Source organism: Pteropus vampyrus, unplaced genomic scaffold (assembly GCF_000151845.1).
Source record: "Pteropus vampyrus isolate Shadow unplaced genomic scaffold, Pvam_2.0 Scaffold106, whole genome shotgun sequence".
Classification (NCBI taxonomy): Eukaryota; Metazoa; Chordata; class Mammalia; order Chiroptera; family Pteropodidae; genus Pteropus; species Pteropus vampyrus.
Genome location: NW_011888887.1, coordinates 3220170 through 3238797, shown reverse-complemented (window position 1 = coordinate 3238797; position 18628 = coordinate 3220170). Strand labels below are relative to the sequence as shown.

Genomic DNA, 18628 nt, shown 5'->3' with positions numbered 1-18628 from the left:
ATAATTCTTCATGATTCAGTATATGTTTTTTAGGAACATATCCATTTCTTCTAGGTTGTAAAATTTATTGGTTAATAATTGTTCATAATAGTCTGTTATGATCCTTTGCATTTCTGTGGCATCAGTTTCTTCTCTTTCATTTCTGGTTTTGAGTCCTTTCTTTTTTCTTAGTGTAGCTAAAGGTTCGTCAATATTATTTATCAAAGAACCAGCTCTTAGTTTGATTTTTCTATTGCTTTTATAGACTTTATTGCATTTAGTTCCGCTCTGATCTTTGTTATTTCCTTCATTCTACTAACTTTGGGCTTCATTTCTTCTTCTTTTTCAAATTCCTTGAGGCATAATGTTAGGTCATTTATTTGAGATTTTTGTTTCTTCATGTATGTATTTATCACTATGAATTTCCCTCTTAAACTGCTGTTGTTACATCCTATAACTTTCGGTATGCTGTATTTCCATTTTTATTTGTCTCAGGTATTTTTCCATTTCTCTTTCAATTTCTTCAATGACTTATTTGTTTAGTGATATGTTGTTTAATTTCCACATATTTGTAAAGATTCTAGTTTTATTCTTTTAAAATTTATTTATTTTAATTAGTTTCAAGTATATAGTACATTGGTTAGACATCTATCTAGTTTGTAAAATGATCTCCCCAATTTCTCCCTCGGCTCTCTATCTAGCCAACATATTAATGTTAACTGCATTCCCTATGCCGTGCTCCTCATGACCATCTAACAACTACTAATTTGTACTTCTTTAACCCTTCACCCCATTCTTCCAGCCACCCAAACCATCCTCTCCTCTGTCCGTCAGCAAATTGTCCACTATATTTGTGAATCTGTTTTTGATTAGTTCTTTTTTATTCTTTAGATTCTGCATATAAGTGAAATCATATAGTGTTTATCTTTCTCTGTCTGACTTGAATACCTTCTAGGTCCATCAAAGCAATATCTTTTTCCAACCTCTTCCTTTTAGTCTGTGTGTGTCTTTTAATCTGAAGTGAGTCTCTTGTAGGTAGCATGTAGGGGTCTTGCTTTCTTATCCATTCATCCACTCTGTCTTTTAGTTGGAGCACTTAAATGAATAGTACCTTTTTATTTAAGGTACTTATTGATAGGAATGTAGTTGTTATCATTCTTTATTTCTGCTTTTGATACATGCTTTTTCTTCTTAAATAAGTCCCTCCAACATTTCTTGTAATATTGGCTTGGTGGTGATAAATTCCTTTAGTTTATTTTTGTCTGGGAAGCTCTTTATCTGTCCTTCAACTCTAAATGATAGCTTTGCTGGATAAAAGTATCCTTGGTTGTAGATCCTGGGTCTTCATCATGTTGAATATTTTGTGCCAAGCCCTTCTGTCCTGCATAGTTTCTTTTGAGAAATCAGCTGCCAGTTTTATAGGTGTTCCCTTGGAGGTAACTATCTATCTGCTTTTCTGTTGCTACTTTTAAGATTCGTTCTTTGCATTTAACCTTTGGCATTTTAATTATGATGTGTCTTTGTGTGGGCCTCTTTGGATTCCTGGTTTTTGGGGTTCTCTGAGCTTCCTGGTTTTATGTCTATTTCCTTCACCAGGTTAGGGAAGTTTTCCATCATTCTTTCTTGTTTTCCTTCAGGTATGCCGATGAGATGAATATTTTGACCCCTAATACCGTCCTATATCCTCCTTAAATTATTTTTATAGCCTTGGTATCTTTTTTCTTGCCATTCTGATTGAGTGTCCTTGGCTTTCCTGTCCTTTAGATAGGTCATTTGATCCTCTTCTTTATTCACTTTGTTTATTCCATTTAATATACTTCTTATCTCAGATGTGTTCTTCATTTCCAACTGGTTCCCTTTTTTAATTTCCATTTCTATGTATTTTTCTCTTTGTTGAAGTTCTCACTGAATTTATCTACGCTTCCCAAAAGTTCATTGAGCATCTTTATAACCAGTGTTTTGAACTCTGCATCTGTTAGATTACTTGACTCCATTATATCTGGATCTCTGTTCTGTTCTGTCATATGGTTTCTGCTTCTTTGTCTTCCCATTTTGGCTGTCTTCCCATGTCTATTTCTACACAATAAGCAAAGCTCCTAAGTCTACCGATCTTATTAGTGTGGATTTGTGAAGTTAGTGTCCAGTGGCACAGTCCCGAGAGGGGTTCAGCTGCAGGCCAATTTAGCCCAAGCCTCTGCCCCTCCGGGACCACCTGTCAAGATTCAGGAAGCAATCCACAGATGTTGTGCTTATAGTTGCCTCAAAAGGCCACACCAGAAACCGAGGCCAGTTATCTCCAGTGTGATTCTAGGTGCTGCTCAGTAAGGAGCACCTGACTTGCTGAGGATAAACCTGGATGTGGCCTGGGTGGGGCCGTGAGTTGGGGGAGGCAGGGTTTCAGGGAGTCCTCTGGGAGGAGTGACCTCTGTTATCCAGTTTGATGACGTCAGAGCTATGGCTGCATGGTGTCAGGTGCACTGGTAGGGGGAGGGCTCAACAGAGAACAATGGATACCACCAACATTTCTGTAGAGTTCGAGTCTTGGCTTAGCCTTCACTCTGATAATGTCTCCCTGTAAGTCCCTGGTGCCCCCTGTGCACAGCTGAACTGGCGCTCATCTGCTTGCGGAAAATCTGCTCGGGGATGTGGCTACTTTAAGAGGCGTCTGCCTCAGTCTTGGTCTCACTCAGCCGCTAGAGACTGGGCAGCCCCGCATCCTTGCCCTGTCCTACCTTCTGCTGTTGCAGGTGATTTCTTGGATTTCTCCTACTTGTATGGCCTGTTCATCCCAGGTGATTTTTCCTTGCTGCTTGCTGCTTGCTCCTTATTTCCGTCACAACTTTGATTTGGTCACCAGAAAGATGAACAGAGCCTCTATCATTTTCCTCCTCTAGTTTTGTTCTTATAATTGGTTTCTAATTTCATGCCATTGTGGTCCAAAAATATGTCCGATATGATCTCAATCTTAAATGTATTAAAACTTGTTTTGTGGCCTAATATATAATCTGTCGAAGAGAATGTGTTGCTGTTGGATGGAATGTTCTGTTAAGGCCGCTTGATCCAATGTGCTAAGGCCAATGTTTCCTTATTGAGTTTGTGCCTAGATGATCTATCTATTGGTGTACACTGGGCATTAGAGTCACTATTGTATTACTGTCTATTTCTTCCTTCAGGTATCTTAATATTTGTTTTATATATTTAGGTGCTCCCAAGTTGGATGCATAAATATTTACAAATGTTATATCCTATTGTTTGGTTGCTCCCTTTATATGTTATGTGATACAATCTTTGTCTCTGATTAAAGTCTGTTTTGTCTGATATATTTCCAGAGAATAACTATGTAGGCCTCTAGGTGTGTGCCAAATCTGAAGCCTGTGCTTCAGGACAAGAAAATAGGTCTCTTTAACAGACTGGGGTATGTTTCAGTTGGCTGTCTGTACAATGCCCTGGGGAGTGGTAGCCAAGAACTATTTGATTACTACCGTCCCATGGGACCAAGGAACACAAGTTCCCTTGGCCACCACAGCTCCTTTGTGATATATACTGGTGCTCTTGAGTGTGATAGAGAGTGCGAAGATGGCACTTCCCATCCTGTTGCTGGAGAGTGTACCAGCAGGCCTTTAGCTGTGTGTTAAATTAGATGCCTAACCATAATCTGATGCTTTAAGGTTAGCAAATGAGCCTCTTTCACATAAAGTCTTGGAGCCTCTCAATTGCCTGTTTCTGTGCTTTGTCCTAGGGTAGGTGAATTAGGTGAATCTGAGCATGTGAGCCTGTTAAGAGCCATTTCTTAGTTTTCGTGGACATCCCTGTTGGTTTTCAAAGTTAAATGTTTTGAGGGCTCATCGCTCAGGTGCAGGTCTTAAAAGCTGGAGTGCCGAATGTAGGGTTCAAACCCTTCACTACTCAGGGAGAAGCTTCGAGTTTTCCGTTCTCTCCTGATTGTGTGTTGCTGTGCTAGAGTTGGGTTAATGGCAAGATTGTGTCTCTGCCTTTTCTACCCACCTTGATGTGTTTTTGTTCCCTCTCGTTTGCCCAACATCTTAATCACTCAACTAGTTTGTATTTTTTTTCCCCCCAGAGGACACTGTAGCTGTAATTTTGGTGTATCTGTGGAAACAGGTGAGTTCAGGATCTTCCTATGTCACTGTCTTGAATTAGAACCTCACTGAATAATGGGCTAAGAGTAACTTACAATTGTATAGCATTTGCTACTTTTCCATCACTCATTTGATCCTCAGTACTCTTGTAGGAAAAAGCTACTAGCATTCTCATCTTGCAACTTAGAAAACGTAGGTATAGAGAAGTAGATGGCTGGGAAACCCTATCCTGATGGGCAATCCAGGCTTCTGTCTCTCTCCCATTCCAGACTACTTACTTACATCATATTAATTAGAGGATATGTCAGTCCCAAATTCCCAGGTGACAAGTAAAATTTTAATTGAATAAATACATTATTTCTAGTTGGAAATCAGTATCTTATTTGCCCTTTCCAAACATAGCACCTGTGGTGACAGCTGTACGGAGATGACAGCTGGAAATACGTGCTAAAGGGGATATATATGTAATAGCCATCTGTATATATTACATACACACATACATAAGAGAAATCTCTGAGAATAAGCATATAATTAGAGTATTTGCCTCTAGGAAGGGGAATTACATAGCTAGGGGTAGGAGGGGGCTTACATATCATTGTAAACCTTTTACTATTACTTGATTTTTTAAAAAACAAGTATGTTTTATCTTTTCAAAAATTAAATGATAGTGAAAGTAAGTTTAATTCTATGTCCTTAAGCCAAAGTTTCAGAGAGGTTCCTTAGATGGACTTTTTTTATATCTACGCTGACCCCAAACTTCATGGGAGACTTGGGCAGTATTTCACCTACTCTGAGTCATGAGTGAAGAAACAACCCTTAGAAATGAGGCAAAATCTTACCAATCATAAAATATGAAGTATAACAAAAAATGACTTTCATAAGACACTTATAATTTCACATTTAAAAAATGCTGAGTTAGAGCCAGTGTTCAGTAATTTTGTTTGTGAGGACTGAAAAACTTCTCAGGGTTGCCACGATTCTTTTAAACTCTAAAGAACTCTTCTTTGTCTGTTAAAGTCCCTCCCTTTTTGTCATCTAAGTTGTTTTGCATTTATTAAAACATTAAAGACTGCTAAAAATTGTCCCTCACTGCCGATCAAAGATGCTCATGCCTGTGTCTTTATTAAGATGCTTTAGGGAAATGCAGGTCCAAGGACGGCAGCATAGGTGGATGCTGAACTCGCCCACTTCCAAGAACACACAGAATGTACTCCATACACCTATATTTAGAGTAATTCCTTCTGAGACAACTGTGAGCCAATTGAACAGCTTCTGCACAACAAACATGAGAAGGACCACAGAGAAGTTTGGGGAACCATGAGAGCTCTCCTGGAGCTGAGGGAACAACCCAAGACCCGAGGAACCGGTGAGTGCTGAATGATAACCTTGCCAAATAGAATTTCCCAGAAAAGCAAAAACTAAAGGAGTTCACAACCACTAAACAAGCCTTTGAAGAAGTGTTAAAGGGTCTTCTTTATGCAGAAAGGGCCATAATCAGTGAATCAACCACTTAAAGAGCTAATATAAAGGTTAAAAGACAATAGTAGCAAGATTATAACTAATCGAGAGATAAAGGAAAAAGATATAAAACATTATAAAAACAAATAATGGAAGAGGAAGTAAAAATGTAGTGCTTTTAGAATGTGATTGAACTTAAATGCCTTCTAGCTTAAAATAGACTGCTAAAGATGAGTATATATGAAATCATGGTAACCATACCCAAAAATATACAGAAATACACACACATACAAAAGGGAAAGGAATCTGATCAAAACACTAAAGAAAACCAACAAATCAAAAGGAAAGAGATCAAGAGGAACAGTGAAGAACAAAAACAACCAAAATATTAACAAAATGACAATAAGCACATACCTATCAATAACTACTCTCAATTTTAATGGACTAAATACTCCAATCAAAAGACACTGCATGACAGGTTGGATAAAAAATACCATGACCCATCATATGCTGCCTTTTACAAGAGACTCACTTTAGATCAAGACACACATACAGTTCAAAGTGAAGGAAAAAGATATTCCATGCAAATAGAAACAAGAAAGCTAGGGTAGCAATACTTATCAGACAAAATAAATTTCAAAAGAGTGTCAAAGAAGGATATTGAATAATTTTAAAGGGGTCAATCAGGAAGAAGATATATCTATGGACTCAATATAGGAGCACCCAAGTATATAAAGCAAATGTTAATGAATATAAAGGAAGAACTTAACAGTAATGCTATAATAGTTGGGGACTTTAGATTATCCACACAGAAAATAGTGGTTTTAAATGTCACATGAGACCAGTTCAACTTGATATGACACTTATAGAGCATTTCATCTAAAAACTGTAGATTATACATTGAATTTATTTCACGAAATTATATCAATGGCATGAAACTAGAAATCAACTACAGGAAGAAAACTAGAAAAAACAAATAGAGGTTAAAACACGCTTCTAAGCAAACAATGGATCAAAGAGGAAATCAAAAACTACTTTGAGATAGATGAAAACACAACCTTAAAGAAATTTGTGGGATGCAGCAAAAGCGGTTATAAAAGGAAAGTTTATAGCGATGCACACCCATCTCAAGCGGCAGGAAAAACTCCAAATAAACAACCTAAATATACACCTAAAGAAATTAGAAAACAAGTAACAAAATCCAAAGAAAGCATAGGTAAGAAATAAATGAAATTGAAAGGAAAAATAAAATTGACAAGCATCTAGCAAGATCCATCAAACAAAAGAGAGAGAACACAAAATCAGAAATGAAGATTACAACTGACACCACAGAAATACGAAAGATTATTAAAGAATACTATTAACAATTATATGCCAATAAATTAGACAATCTAAAAAAAAAGATGAATACATTTCTAGAAGCCTACAATGTTCCATCACTAAACTGGGAAAAACAGAGAATCTGAATAGATCAAATTATTAGCAATGAAATTGAAGCAGTAATGAAAAATCTCCAAACAAACAAAAGTCCAGGATCAGACAACCCCACAGGTGAATTCTATTAAACATTTAAAGGCGATTTAGTACCTATGCTTCTCTGTTTCAAAATACTGAACAGTTCCAAATTCATTCTACACATAATCCTACCAAAACCAGAAAAAGACATTGCAAAAAAAGGGAATTACAGGCCAATATCCCTGATGAACAGAGATGCCAAAATTCTTTAAAAAACACTAGCAAACAATTCAACAGTACATTAAGTGGGATTTATATTAGGGATGCAAGGTTGGTTCAATATCCAGAAAACAATTATGTGATTTATTACATCAACAAAACCAAAGATAAATATGATTATCTCAATAGATACAGAAAAAGCATTTGACAAAATTCAACATCCATTTATGATAAAAACTTTCAACAAAGTAGGTATAGAGGGAACTTCCCTCAAATTGATAATAGTTATTTATATATATATTTTTTTGTCATAGCTCACAGCTAACATCATACTCAATGGGGAAAAGCTGAAAGCTTTGCTTCTAAGATCAGGAACAACACAAGGGTGACCACTCTTGCCATAGTAAGAGGACTTTTAAAGTCACTATAATGTAGAAAAATCTAGCAAACAGGTTTAAGAACAAATTCTAGAGCTCTGGATTATACTGGTAAGCCCTTAAGGTCTTCCAAGTCAGTTCAAGCTCCCTTCTAGGGATGCTGTAAGAATCAATAAGGTGCTTAATGATGTTTTGTCATCTAATCTTTTATCCTGTGATTGCTCTCCTTAGGAGTATAGCCTTAGAGTAATAACAACAACCACTCCAAAGAAGAATCATAATGGAAAATAGCAGAAATCAATGACATAAGAAGGCAAGTGAAAAAAAAAATCTCTGTTTTAAAATATAACACCCATCTCTATCTTCCCACACAGGATTTATATAAGTTCTAGAGACTGAGATGCTAAGAAACCATGTCAGTTTTCAGAGTGAGAAACTACAGAGTTGATTGGCTTAATATTTTAAGAACCCAACATTAAATGAGATTATTGATCAAATTATAGGATAGTCAAAGGAAATAGTCCAGAACCACAGCAACACTTTTACTTTGTGTATAATTTTACTCTTAAAATAAAAACTGTTTTTTTGGATAAAAAGAAAAACTGATCTACAGTCCTATTTAAAATTGCTTGTGAGTATATCCATCTTTTAAACCTAGCAGTCTTACATATAGAAATCTGACCAATAAGGTCAATGAATTAAGTTTGTGCTCATGTTTAAGTTCAAAGTATTACATTTATATATCATCCTAACTTGGGTTCTGCTTTACTCCTGTAACTTTGCTTGTGAATATTTTGTTCTGATGAAGTCTACTTTTTACCAGTAAAAAAAGAAAGAATCCAGTCTTACCATAATTAAGAGCTTCTGGTGCTGTCCATTTAATGGGAATCTGTTTTAAGCCAGAAGAAGAATACACTCCACCATCCTCTTGACGAGACATTCCAAAGTCACTGATTTTCAGAACATTATTTTCACTTACAAGGCAGTTTCTTGCAGCAAGATCCCTAGGTTAAAAGAAAACACAGAAAACATCCATTAAAACAAACTGAAAGCCGCTTTCACATTTATGACTTCCCCACTTTGCATTTTTACATTTGCAGTGTATTTATAATGAGGTTAAGAATGCTTGTGATTTACCAGTCTTTCCCATCTTTTCTGTCACAGGTAAAAATCATCCACAAGAACATTTGCGTATGGAACAGGCCACATGCTAATTTCTAGGCACTACATATATTTCCATTTCAATAGAAAAACACTGATTCTAGGGTTAAGAAAGAAATCAGAGAGGCTAGGTAAACTTGGCTTTTTTTTTTTTTTTTTTTGGACTGGCTTCCCTAGAGCAGAACTTTCTGTGATTATGGAATATTCTCTCTCTGTGCTGTGCAATAGGTAGCCATTAGCCATGTGTGACCATTGAACACTTGCAATGTGGCTAGTGTGATCAAGAAGCAGAATTTTTTATTTTATACTTTAGTTAAATTTAAATAGTTGCATGTCACTAGTAGCTACTGAGTAGCTTTTGGCAGTGCAGCGTAGAGCTTCCCGACACTTTTTCTACCGCACCCGGGTCAGGGTCTGCGTCTCTCTCCAACCTCATCTTACTTCACTATCTCCACAATTTGTTATATTGCAGACATACTGGGGTTCTTTTTGTCCCCAAATGTAGAAAAAGTCCCCTAAACTTAGCTTTTCCCTTTGCCTGGAGTGCTCTCCTAGACATTTGGATAGCTGGCTCCTCTTCCTTCATTCTTAGCTCAGATGCCCTCTCCTCAGAGAAGTCTACCCTGACCACCCTTATCGGATAGAGACGACAACAGTGAACAAAACAGACCAAGCCCCTCTTCTAATTCTAGTGGGAAAAACATTCAATAATCAAATTCAAATGCACACACACAGACTACGTGCTCTATGTGGAGAATGGACTGGCAGAACCAGACAGACCAGTTAGGAGAGGATTTCAGGAGTTGAGAAGAAGTGACCATAGCTGCACTAAGATAAAAGTGGTGAAGTTGTTCAGAAACTGTTAGATTCAGGATGTATTTTGAAAGTACAATCAATAAGATCTGCTGGTAAATTGAATGTGGAATAGGAGAAAAAAAGAATCATGATGACCCCAATATATTTTGGCCTAACCACCTGGAAGAATGGAGGTGACACTTATTAAAATAGGGAAGACTAGGGAGAGGACCAGATTCAGAGTATGGCAGAGACAGCCAGTTGCCTCCTAATGTGCAATTCCTCCTCTTTTTAGTAAAATAATCCTGATTTTAGCTGAATATATTGCCATCTAGCTAAAAACTGCTATACTTCCCAAGCTCCCTTGCAGCTACATGTGGCCATAATCTAAATTCTAGCCAAAGGGTTGTAAGCCCAAGAGTTGTCTAGAATTTCTAGGAAGTTTCTTTAAAAGAAAGGGGAAGTATCACTATATTGGTCCCTTCTGCTAACACAAAAAAGAAGCATACCAAAGTTGGAAAAGCATTGACGAGGAGCCTGAGACTGCCATATGTGTTCTAGACTGTCCATATCTGTACCTCTGGATTTTTTTTTTAACATGTAAGAGAAATTTCTATGTCATTCAAGTGATTTTTGTTTCTTAGATTTTTCTTTTCTTGGCGTGTTGTTATAGCAGTTAAAAGTAATCCAGTACTGTGGGGAGGGGTTCATTTTGGGTATACTGAGTTTGAGATGTTTATTAGATCTCCAAGTGGATATGTTGAGTAGGCAGTTGGGTGCATTAGTCTGGAGATCAGAAGAGAGGTCTAAGAGTTGTCAGCTTTCACATGGTATTTGAAGCTATGGGATTGGAGAAGTGAGTGTAGAGAAGAAAAAAGGTGTTCAAGGATTAAGTCCTAGAGTACTCCATCACTTAGAGGATTGAAGAAAGGCGACTGAGACGGAGCAGCAAGTGAGGCAGGAGGGAAACCAGAAGAGGGGTTGGTATCCTGGAATCCAAGTGAGGAAAGCTTATCAAGAAGGAATAGCAATCAACTCTGTCATTTGCTACTGAGAACACAAAAAGGATGAGGACTATGAACTGGCCATTGGATTTGGCAACATAGATTTCAGTGAGACACTGACAAGAGCAATTTCAGTGGAGTGGTGGGCACAAAAGCATGATTAGAGTGTGTTCAAAGAGAATGAGGAAAAGTAGTGGAGAGAGTAAGCTGAGATACTCTTGAATAAAGTTGTTACAAAGAAGGACAGAGAAATGGAGAGGTAACTAGAAGGGGGTTTTAGGTCAAAGGAGTATTTCCCCCTAATATGGAGGCTATTACATGTATACATGCAGATGGCAATAATATTGTACATAGGGTAAAACTAACAGAGAAAGGTGACAATAGCAGATGTGGAACCCTGGAGAATGTAAGAAGTGATAGGAGTGGGATCCACCTGTGCTCTTCAGAGCTGTATTGCCAATGCCTAGAATAGTACTTGACACATAGTAGGTGCTCAATGAACACTCATTGAATGACTATATACTATGACTATAATGACTATATCAGTCTTATCCTAAGACTGATCCCTGTCTATTCTATGCTTTTTCCTTTTTAATTCTTTTTTTTTTTTTTTCCTGAGGAATAATCAACAACTAGTTTCTCTTTCTACTGAGATAGTTTTATATATTTATCTTTGGAATGCATCTCTAAATATCAAACATGACTCAAGAGTTCCAAAAATTAGTGTAATTTATGTGACTGGTCTTGTAACATAGGAAGTACTTTGAGTGACTGACTTATATCAACAGTTGACTAGTGATGCTGGTACTTCCTAAGGGTGTAAATTACCTTGGAATTGTTGAATATAATTGATAATCAGAGAAATAACATTTTTATATTCCCTAACTTGGGTGGTAGTACCTAAAGTTTAGAAAGGAATGTGAAATTTTCTGCCTTATTAATTTTTTAAGATTCACTTTGTTCATCAGATCAAGTTTCATACTGGAGAATCTCAGCAGAAGCCCAGTCTATAGATGTACCATGAGCACCTACTGGAAGAGTGAGAGTCTCTGGTTTGTTGCTTAGACAAAGTGAGTGACAGTGATGCTGGCTCATTTATCTTCTTAATCTATAGGGAGGAACTATCATATTGGCTAAGGACTCTAAGTCCTACTTATGGCATAGCTGGCCAGAAAAAAATCCTAGTTCTGCCCCCTATCATTTGTGTGCCTTGGCGTATTTTATTCATCTAAAAAAATACAATCTAGCAGGGCTAAATGAGCTTAAGTTTATGAAGTGAAGTGCTAGCATGCAATATGTGGCTAAAATTAAGTTGAACTATCACCGCTGTATTATTTCTATTGTTTATGTATTACTACTATAACTACAACTACAAGAGACTCTTGAATAGCATGTCCAAATCACTTTTCAAAATAAGTTTCTAAGAGTATGGCATGATCACAAAGGAAAAGGGGCTGGCATCTGGAAACTCAAGGCTACAAAGAGGTAGGTTTGTAAAACATGCTTCAAAGATGCATGTTTACATGTTGACAACTTCATAAAGTTATTCAGAATTATCTGAATGCTCACGGTTTCCGCATTATTCTCTTGAATTACTAGTAGAATAAAAATCTTAAGGTCTTCATCTCTGTTGAGATGGGTTCATTTGTCTCTGGAGATAATTTCTCTACATGGTAGACATGTAAAATTTTCAGTAGATTATTTCCTTTCTATTACTTTGTTGTATTTCATCACTGCCCAAATCAAGGTCCAGAGGGGTATTTGTGATTGTTGACATTTGACTAATAATTAGACTGTATGGTATTTTGGGGAGTTAAATTTACTCACCCACCTTCACTCCTTATTCTCATCTCCCAGGATGGGAGACAAAAACACTATTTAATATCTTTCTGAAAGAGTTATTAAACATTAAATGTATTGTTAGTAAATCAATAAAAGTGATCTGTTAGAGGAATTTTTGAGAATTTTCGGGTATGTTTTACTTAGATAAGTAGATCTAATTAATGTTACATACATATGTGTGTGTGTGTGTGTGTGTGTGTATATTTATTTATTTATTTAAGAGGACAAGCCATATGGTATATTGCTTAAGTTCTGGATCCAGATTATCTATCTTCAAAATCTACCTTCTGAGATTCCTATCCTGACATGGCAAATTAACCCCATAATCCATTCTTCCTGATGATTATAACTAAAATCTCTAGATGAAATACCAAAAATAATTCCTTAAAAATTCCTCAAAAGAAAGAAACAGGTAGATTCTAGAGGACAAAGGCAACAACATGGGAATGAGTTTTCTGTTTTGTAGTTTTCCCCCTCATTTATCTTACAGCTTTTCCCTGAATGTGGATTTCAGTTACAGAGTAATACAAGGGAGGCAGCACCAGTGTCTGAAACTTCAACAGAAACCACATCTCTCTGCCCCAAGAAACCAGGAAGAGAGGTCTTTGTGAGCCACGGAGTGTGAAGAAAGAGTGGAGAAGAACACCTGGGTCAGTGTTTGAATTTCAGTGTAAGCCTTGAGCTACACATAGAGGGGCAGACCCAAACCTACTTAGAGAACTGAACTCATTTTTAGAACACTGCCCATGTCTCAGAATAACCCCCTATCACACACATCACCAACCCAGGCTTTGAGAAATTAAATGTGGTTTGAATTTGTCTATCACTGTGAGGTAGAATTTATGGTCTGAACCTAACTGGGTTGATTGCCTGCTAAAACAAAAAGCAATCTCTGGAGGAATATTAACAAGGACTTAGAGCCTGAACAACATAACATTCACAGTATCAAGGACACAATTCAAAAATCCTAAATATATAAAGAACAAGAAAAATGTGATCAGTTCTAAAAAGAAAATCAACGAATGCCAACACCATGATAACCAGACATAAAGCAGCTATTATAACTGTACTCCATGAAATAAAGGAACACACACTTGAAGTAAATGGAAAAGTAGACATCTTCAGTAGAGAAATAGAAAAAGAACATTATATAAATGTTAAAACTTTAAAATAATATGAAATTTAAAAAAAATCACATAGGCTCAATATCATATTGGTAATAACAGAGGAAGGACTCAGTAAACTTGAAGATAAATCATACAGAATATCCAAGTTGAAAAATACTAAAAAAGAAAAATGTGAACATGAACAGAACCTTAGAGACTCATAGAATATGAAAATATTAAAAATTCATGTTATTGGAATCTCCATTAGAGCAAGAAGAGAACAAGGCAGAAAATCTGTTTGAAGAAATAATGATCAAACAAATCCGAAATTTAGTTGAAAGAAATAAATCTACCCATTCAAGAATCTTTATGAACTCCAAACAGGATAAAAATCAAAGAAAAAAAAACACCTACATATATTATAATCTAGCAGCTGAAATCCAAGGAAAAGAAATGATCTTAAAAGCAGACAGAGAAAATGACACATATGGAGAAAATGATTCCAATATTCACAGACTTCTCAAAAGAAACAATGGGGAGGGGGCAGAAGACAGTGGAAAAACATCTTTCATTTGTTCAGATGGCAATTATTCCCAAATTGATTTGTACATTTAATGTACTCCCAATCAAAATTCTAGCAGATGTCTTTGTTAACCCACAATTCTATAGCCAGCAAAAATATCCTACAGGAATAAAGACATTGTCAGATGAAAGAAAACTAAGAGAATTCATTGACAACAGCCCTACTCTATCAGAAATGTTAGAAGTATTTCAGGCTGGAAGGAAATGATACCAGAAAGAAATCTGAAACATCAAGATAGAAGAAAAGAACAATAGGAATGATGAACATTTGGGGTAGGTATAAAATAATATTTTTTCCTTTTAAGTTCCTTAAAATATAACTGAATATAGAAAACAAATAGCATTATCTAGTCAGGTTTTCCATGTATGCAAATATTACACATATGACAACTACCAAATTGGGCAAAGGGACCTACATGCTTGCAAGTTTTCCACATTTTATATGAAGCACTACAATATTTAAATAGTCTGTGGAAGGTTAGATATATGTATTGCAATCTATAGAGCAACCACTAAAATAAAAGAGATAAAAATGAAATGCTAAAAAAATATTTAAACATCAGATAATCAAAGTATCAAATATTTAAAATATCAGCATCAAGAATGAAAAGGAGCCATTACTGCTAATTCTACAGACAGTGAAAGGATACTAAAACACTGAGAAAATTTTATACCAACAAATTTCACAGCTTAGATGAAATGAATATATTTCTTGAAAATAAGACAGCAAAATTGACACAAGAAAAAGAAAATCTGAATAGTTCTATATGTCTAATGAAAATAAATATGGTATCGAAAAATATTCCCCCAAAGCAAACCCCACTGGTTTCATTATTAGTAAATTCTATCAAACATTCAGGGAGGAAATAACAATATTAAGCAAACTCTTTCAAAAAATAGAGGAGACTAACTGCCTAACTCATTTTATAAGCCCTGCAGAACTAATACAAAAACTGATAAAGATATTATCAAAGAAATTACATAAAAACACCCTCATGAAGAGAAAGCCAAATATTTTTTAACAAAATGCTAACAAATCAAATCCAATGATATGTAAAAAAGATAACACATCATGACCAAGTATGGTTTGTCTTAGTAATGCAAGGTTGTTTTAGCATTTGAAAATTAATGTAATTCACTAGATTAACAGAATATAGGAGAAAAAACCATATGATCATTCCAATTCATGCAGAAAAAGCATTTAACACCATTCAATATCTATTAATGATAAAATGCTCATCAAACTGGAAATATTAAGGTACTTCATCAACCTAACAAAGGGCACCTGTAAAAAATTCAACCACTAACATCATACTTAAAGTTGAAAGACAAAACTGCTTTCCAAGGAGATCAAAGCAAAGATGCCTGATTTAATCATTGCTATTCAAAAGGACCTCTGTTCTGGAGGTCCTAGTCTTTGCAATAAGACACAAAAGAAAAAAAAAAAGTACAAATATCAGAAAAGAAGTAAAAAACTACTTCTATTTGCACTATTTGCAGACATGATTTTTTTTTACATAGGAAATCATAAGGAATTTACATAACAAGAACTAGAGCTAATAAATTTAGCAAGTTTGCAAGATAAAAGATTAATACAAAAATGTATTCTCATATGCAGCAGCAAACAATTGGAAAAGAAAATAAATTCCATTTACAGTAATGCCAGTAAAACAAATAGCTAAAAATAAATGTAGCAAAAGACATCCAGGTCCTTTACACTTACCACTGTAAATCTTGACTGAGAATAAATAATTAATAAATGGAAAGATTCCATGCTCATGTAGTGGAAAACTCAATGCTAAGACAGCCATTCTTCCCAAATTAATCTATAGATTTAATATACTTCCAATCATTATTCTAGCAGATGTCTTTGTAAAATTAAACAAGCTGATTATAAAATGAATATAGAAAAGCAGGGGTTCTAGAATAATCAAAGTAATTTTAAGAAGAACAAAGTTGAAGGACTTACCTAACCTGATTTTAAATCTTAATATAAAGCAATTGTTATCAATATAGTTCAGTGAAGGAGAAGAGATATTATAGCTTGATGGAACAGAATAAAGGGTCCAGAAATAGATCCACAAATATGTGGTCAAATGATTTTTGAAGAGGTACAATGGCACCACAGTGCACACCTCCCAATCTTAGTAGGCCGCTGACTCCTTCTTGGGGCCAAAGGCAGTTTCTCTTGGTCTGAATGAACTTTTTATTCACCGAAGCACTTTAATCATTTATAGGATTTCAGTTTTAGCACTTTCCTCAGAATAACACCTACGCTTTACAAATACATGCACTTCTGTTGTCATAACTATCTTCGCTGTACCACCAGCTGTAGAGGTTTGTCCTCTAAAATGAGGATTACAGTTCTATGAGTGACTGATCTAAAACCAGTTTACATAAATCTTCAATTCAATGTAAATAACATTTCAATAACACTTACAGAAAACTTTACTTCCTTTGGATTGCACTAAATTCATGTGAATGGAAATGGTATCTTCTTGGCATAATCTATTAATTAAAAAAAATGTAGGCCTTCAGGCAATAAACATACACTGCATACTTACTGTTTGCCTAATCTAATCAGTGTTAAAGGAGATAAGAAAAACAGATATGATCTCTGGGGTTAAGAAGCTGACAATCTAATTTGGGAGATAAGGCAGACATAACACCACCCCGCTGCTTTTCTTTCTCTCCATTTCTTTATTAAGCTCACTACTGCTTAACCATGAATCTGATTCCCTAGGAGACACACTGGTGCTCCCTGCCTCTTTGCACATGAAACTGCTAGAAAACAAGCCAGTATGAGCCAGTGTGTTACAGACTGTGAATCTTATAGGAATTCGGAGATGAGAAATCTCATAATAGGCTGGCGTTGTCACAGGAGGTATCAGAGATAGCTATAGCTCACCACATGCAGAGGAACATAACAGCAAATGCTGCCTACTGCCAAAAGGATATGGAAATGTCCCATTTATGTCTGCCGAGTAATCTTATTTGAAGCTTCAAAGTCAAACTTTGAGTGTGTACCAGAAGTGTCTAACAAGTCATATATAATATGAGACAGACTAATCAAGGATAAAATGAGAACAGGGAGCAGTTACAGGAAACCCAATGCCAGCAGGCAGTGGAGATGAGTAAGTTTTCTTTGCTATCTGGAAAGCACAATAGCAAGCATCTTGCTCAGTGGCGATGTTGCCTCGCAGAGCAAATATGATGGTAAACCAGGAACAACCAGGAGGCTGAGCCAGTGTTCCTCTCTGCCAGGCTGCTTTACTCCAAACGTCATTTACTACTTGCAGCTACAATTCCACAAAGTCAGGATTTATCCCTTATATAGGAAAGGAGTTAGAGAAACTTTTTTTTTTTTTTTTGGTACAAAAACTATTCACCAGGTCTGGATAATACTGAGCCACAAATAGCTATCAACATTTAGGAGGAGAAGACCTCTTAAAGGCCCTGTGGTTTCCTCATTCTAACTAAAACACAGCATACAACTAACATCCTGGTGGGTGGGGAATAAATGAAGCCAACCTCATTTGCCTTACTAAATCCTGATAAAAAGAGCAGAATTATTATATCTTATTACTTTACAACATATCTATGTTTTGAGTTGCAAGCATACTTTGGGGGCGTTATAGAGTAGTGGTTACAGGTACCAATTTTGAAGCATTACACTATATACCAGCTCTTGGACCTTTAGAAATTTACTCTTAACCTCAGTTTTCTCATCTGTAAAATGGGGATAATAATAGTATCTACCTCATAAGGTCATGAGAAGTAAAACATGTAAACTGTTTAGCACAGTAATTGGAAAATAATGAGTGCTCAATAAATGTGAGCCACACAGATACAAAACTGCACATTTGTCACAGCAAAACTTGAATTATAGCCACACAATGGTGAATCACTCTTTCTCCCTTTTTAGTTAAAATAAATCTTTTGACCATTTTCTCTTTATATGTATAAAAAAGCCATTCAATTCAGTTCTCCTAACTTATATAGCACTTACTATGTGTCAGATACTATTCTAAGCACTTTTCTTGTATTAAGTCACTTAGTTCTATGAGACTGACGTGCTGCCTACTGCACTGACGCAGGTAAGTCACTTAATTCTAATCACTGTATTTACGATCTTCATTTTTATAAAAATGAAACTGAAGCTGAGTTAAGTGACTTGCCCCAAGGCTGCACAGTCAGTAAGTGGGGGGAAGTAGGAATTGAACTCTATCAGCCCAGCGCCAGTTTGCAATTTTAGCCTTGTGCTAAAATGCTTCTCAATACACCTAGTAATTCTCTTTAAGAATGTAATCAAACCATGCATCACTTAATCCATGGCCAATGGCTATGACTTTTAAATTTTAAACAGAGGAGCCAAAATTGATTACCTTTAAGAAAGGAAGTGACGCTCCCTCCTCCCTCAAAAAAAACCCCAAAAAACCAAAAAACAAACAAACAAAAAACCAGAAACAGTCTACATAATAAACATATATATAAAAAAAAATCTGTTTTCTGAACGGGCCAAATGTCACCAATTGCTTTAACTGATATCC

At 35.9% G+C, this 18628-nt stretch overlaps 1 protein-coding gene across 2 annotated transcripts in view; it reads right to left on the bottom strand.

Moving 5' to 3' along the window:
* The window catches only part of FER (FER tyrosine kinase), a 404440-nt gene that overhangs the window by 16008 nt on the left and 369804 nt on the right, over window positions 1-18628 (bottom strand). For both annotated transcript variants that reach the window (XM_011365150.2, XM_023533607.1), the window contains one exon: window positions 8438-8592. In XM_011365150.2, the coding sequence (XP_011363452.1) occupies window positions 8438-8592 (155 nt within the window). The remainder of the gene's footprint in view (window positions 1-8437; window positions 8593-18628) is intronic.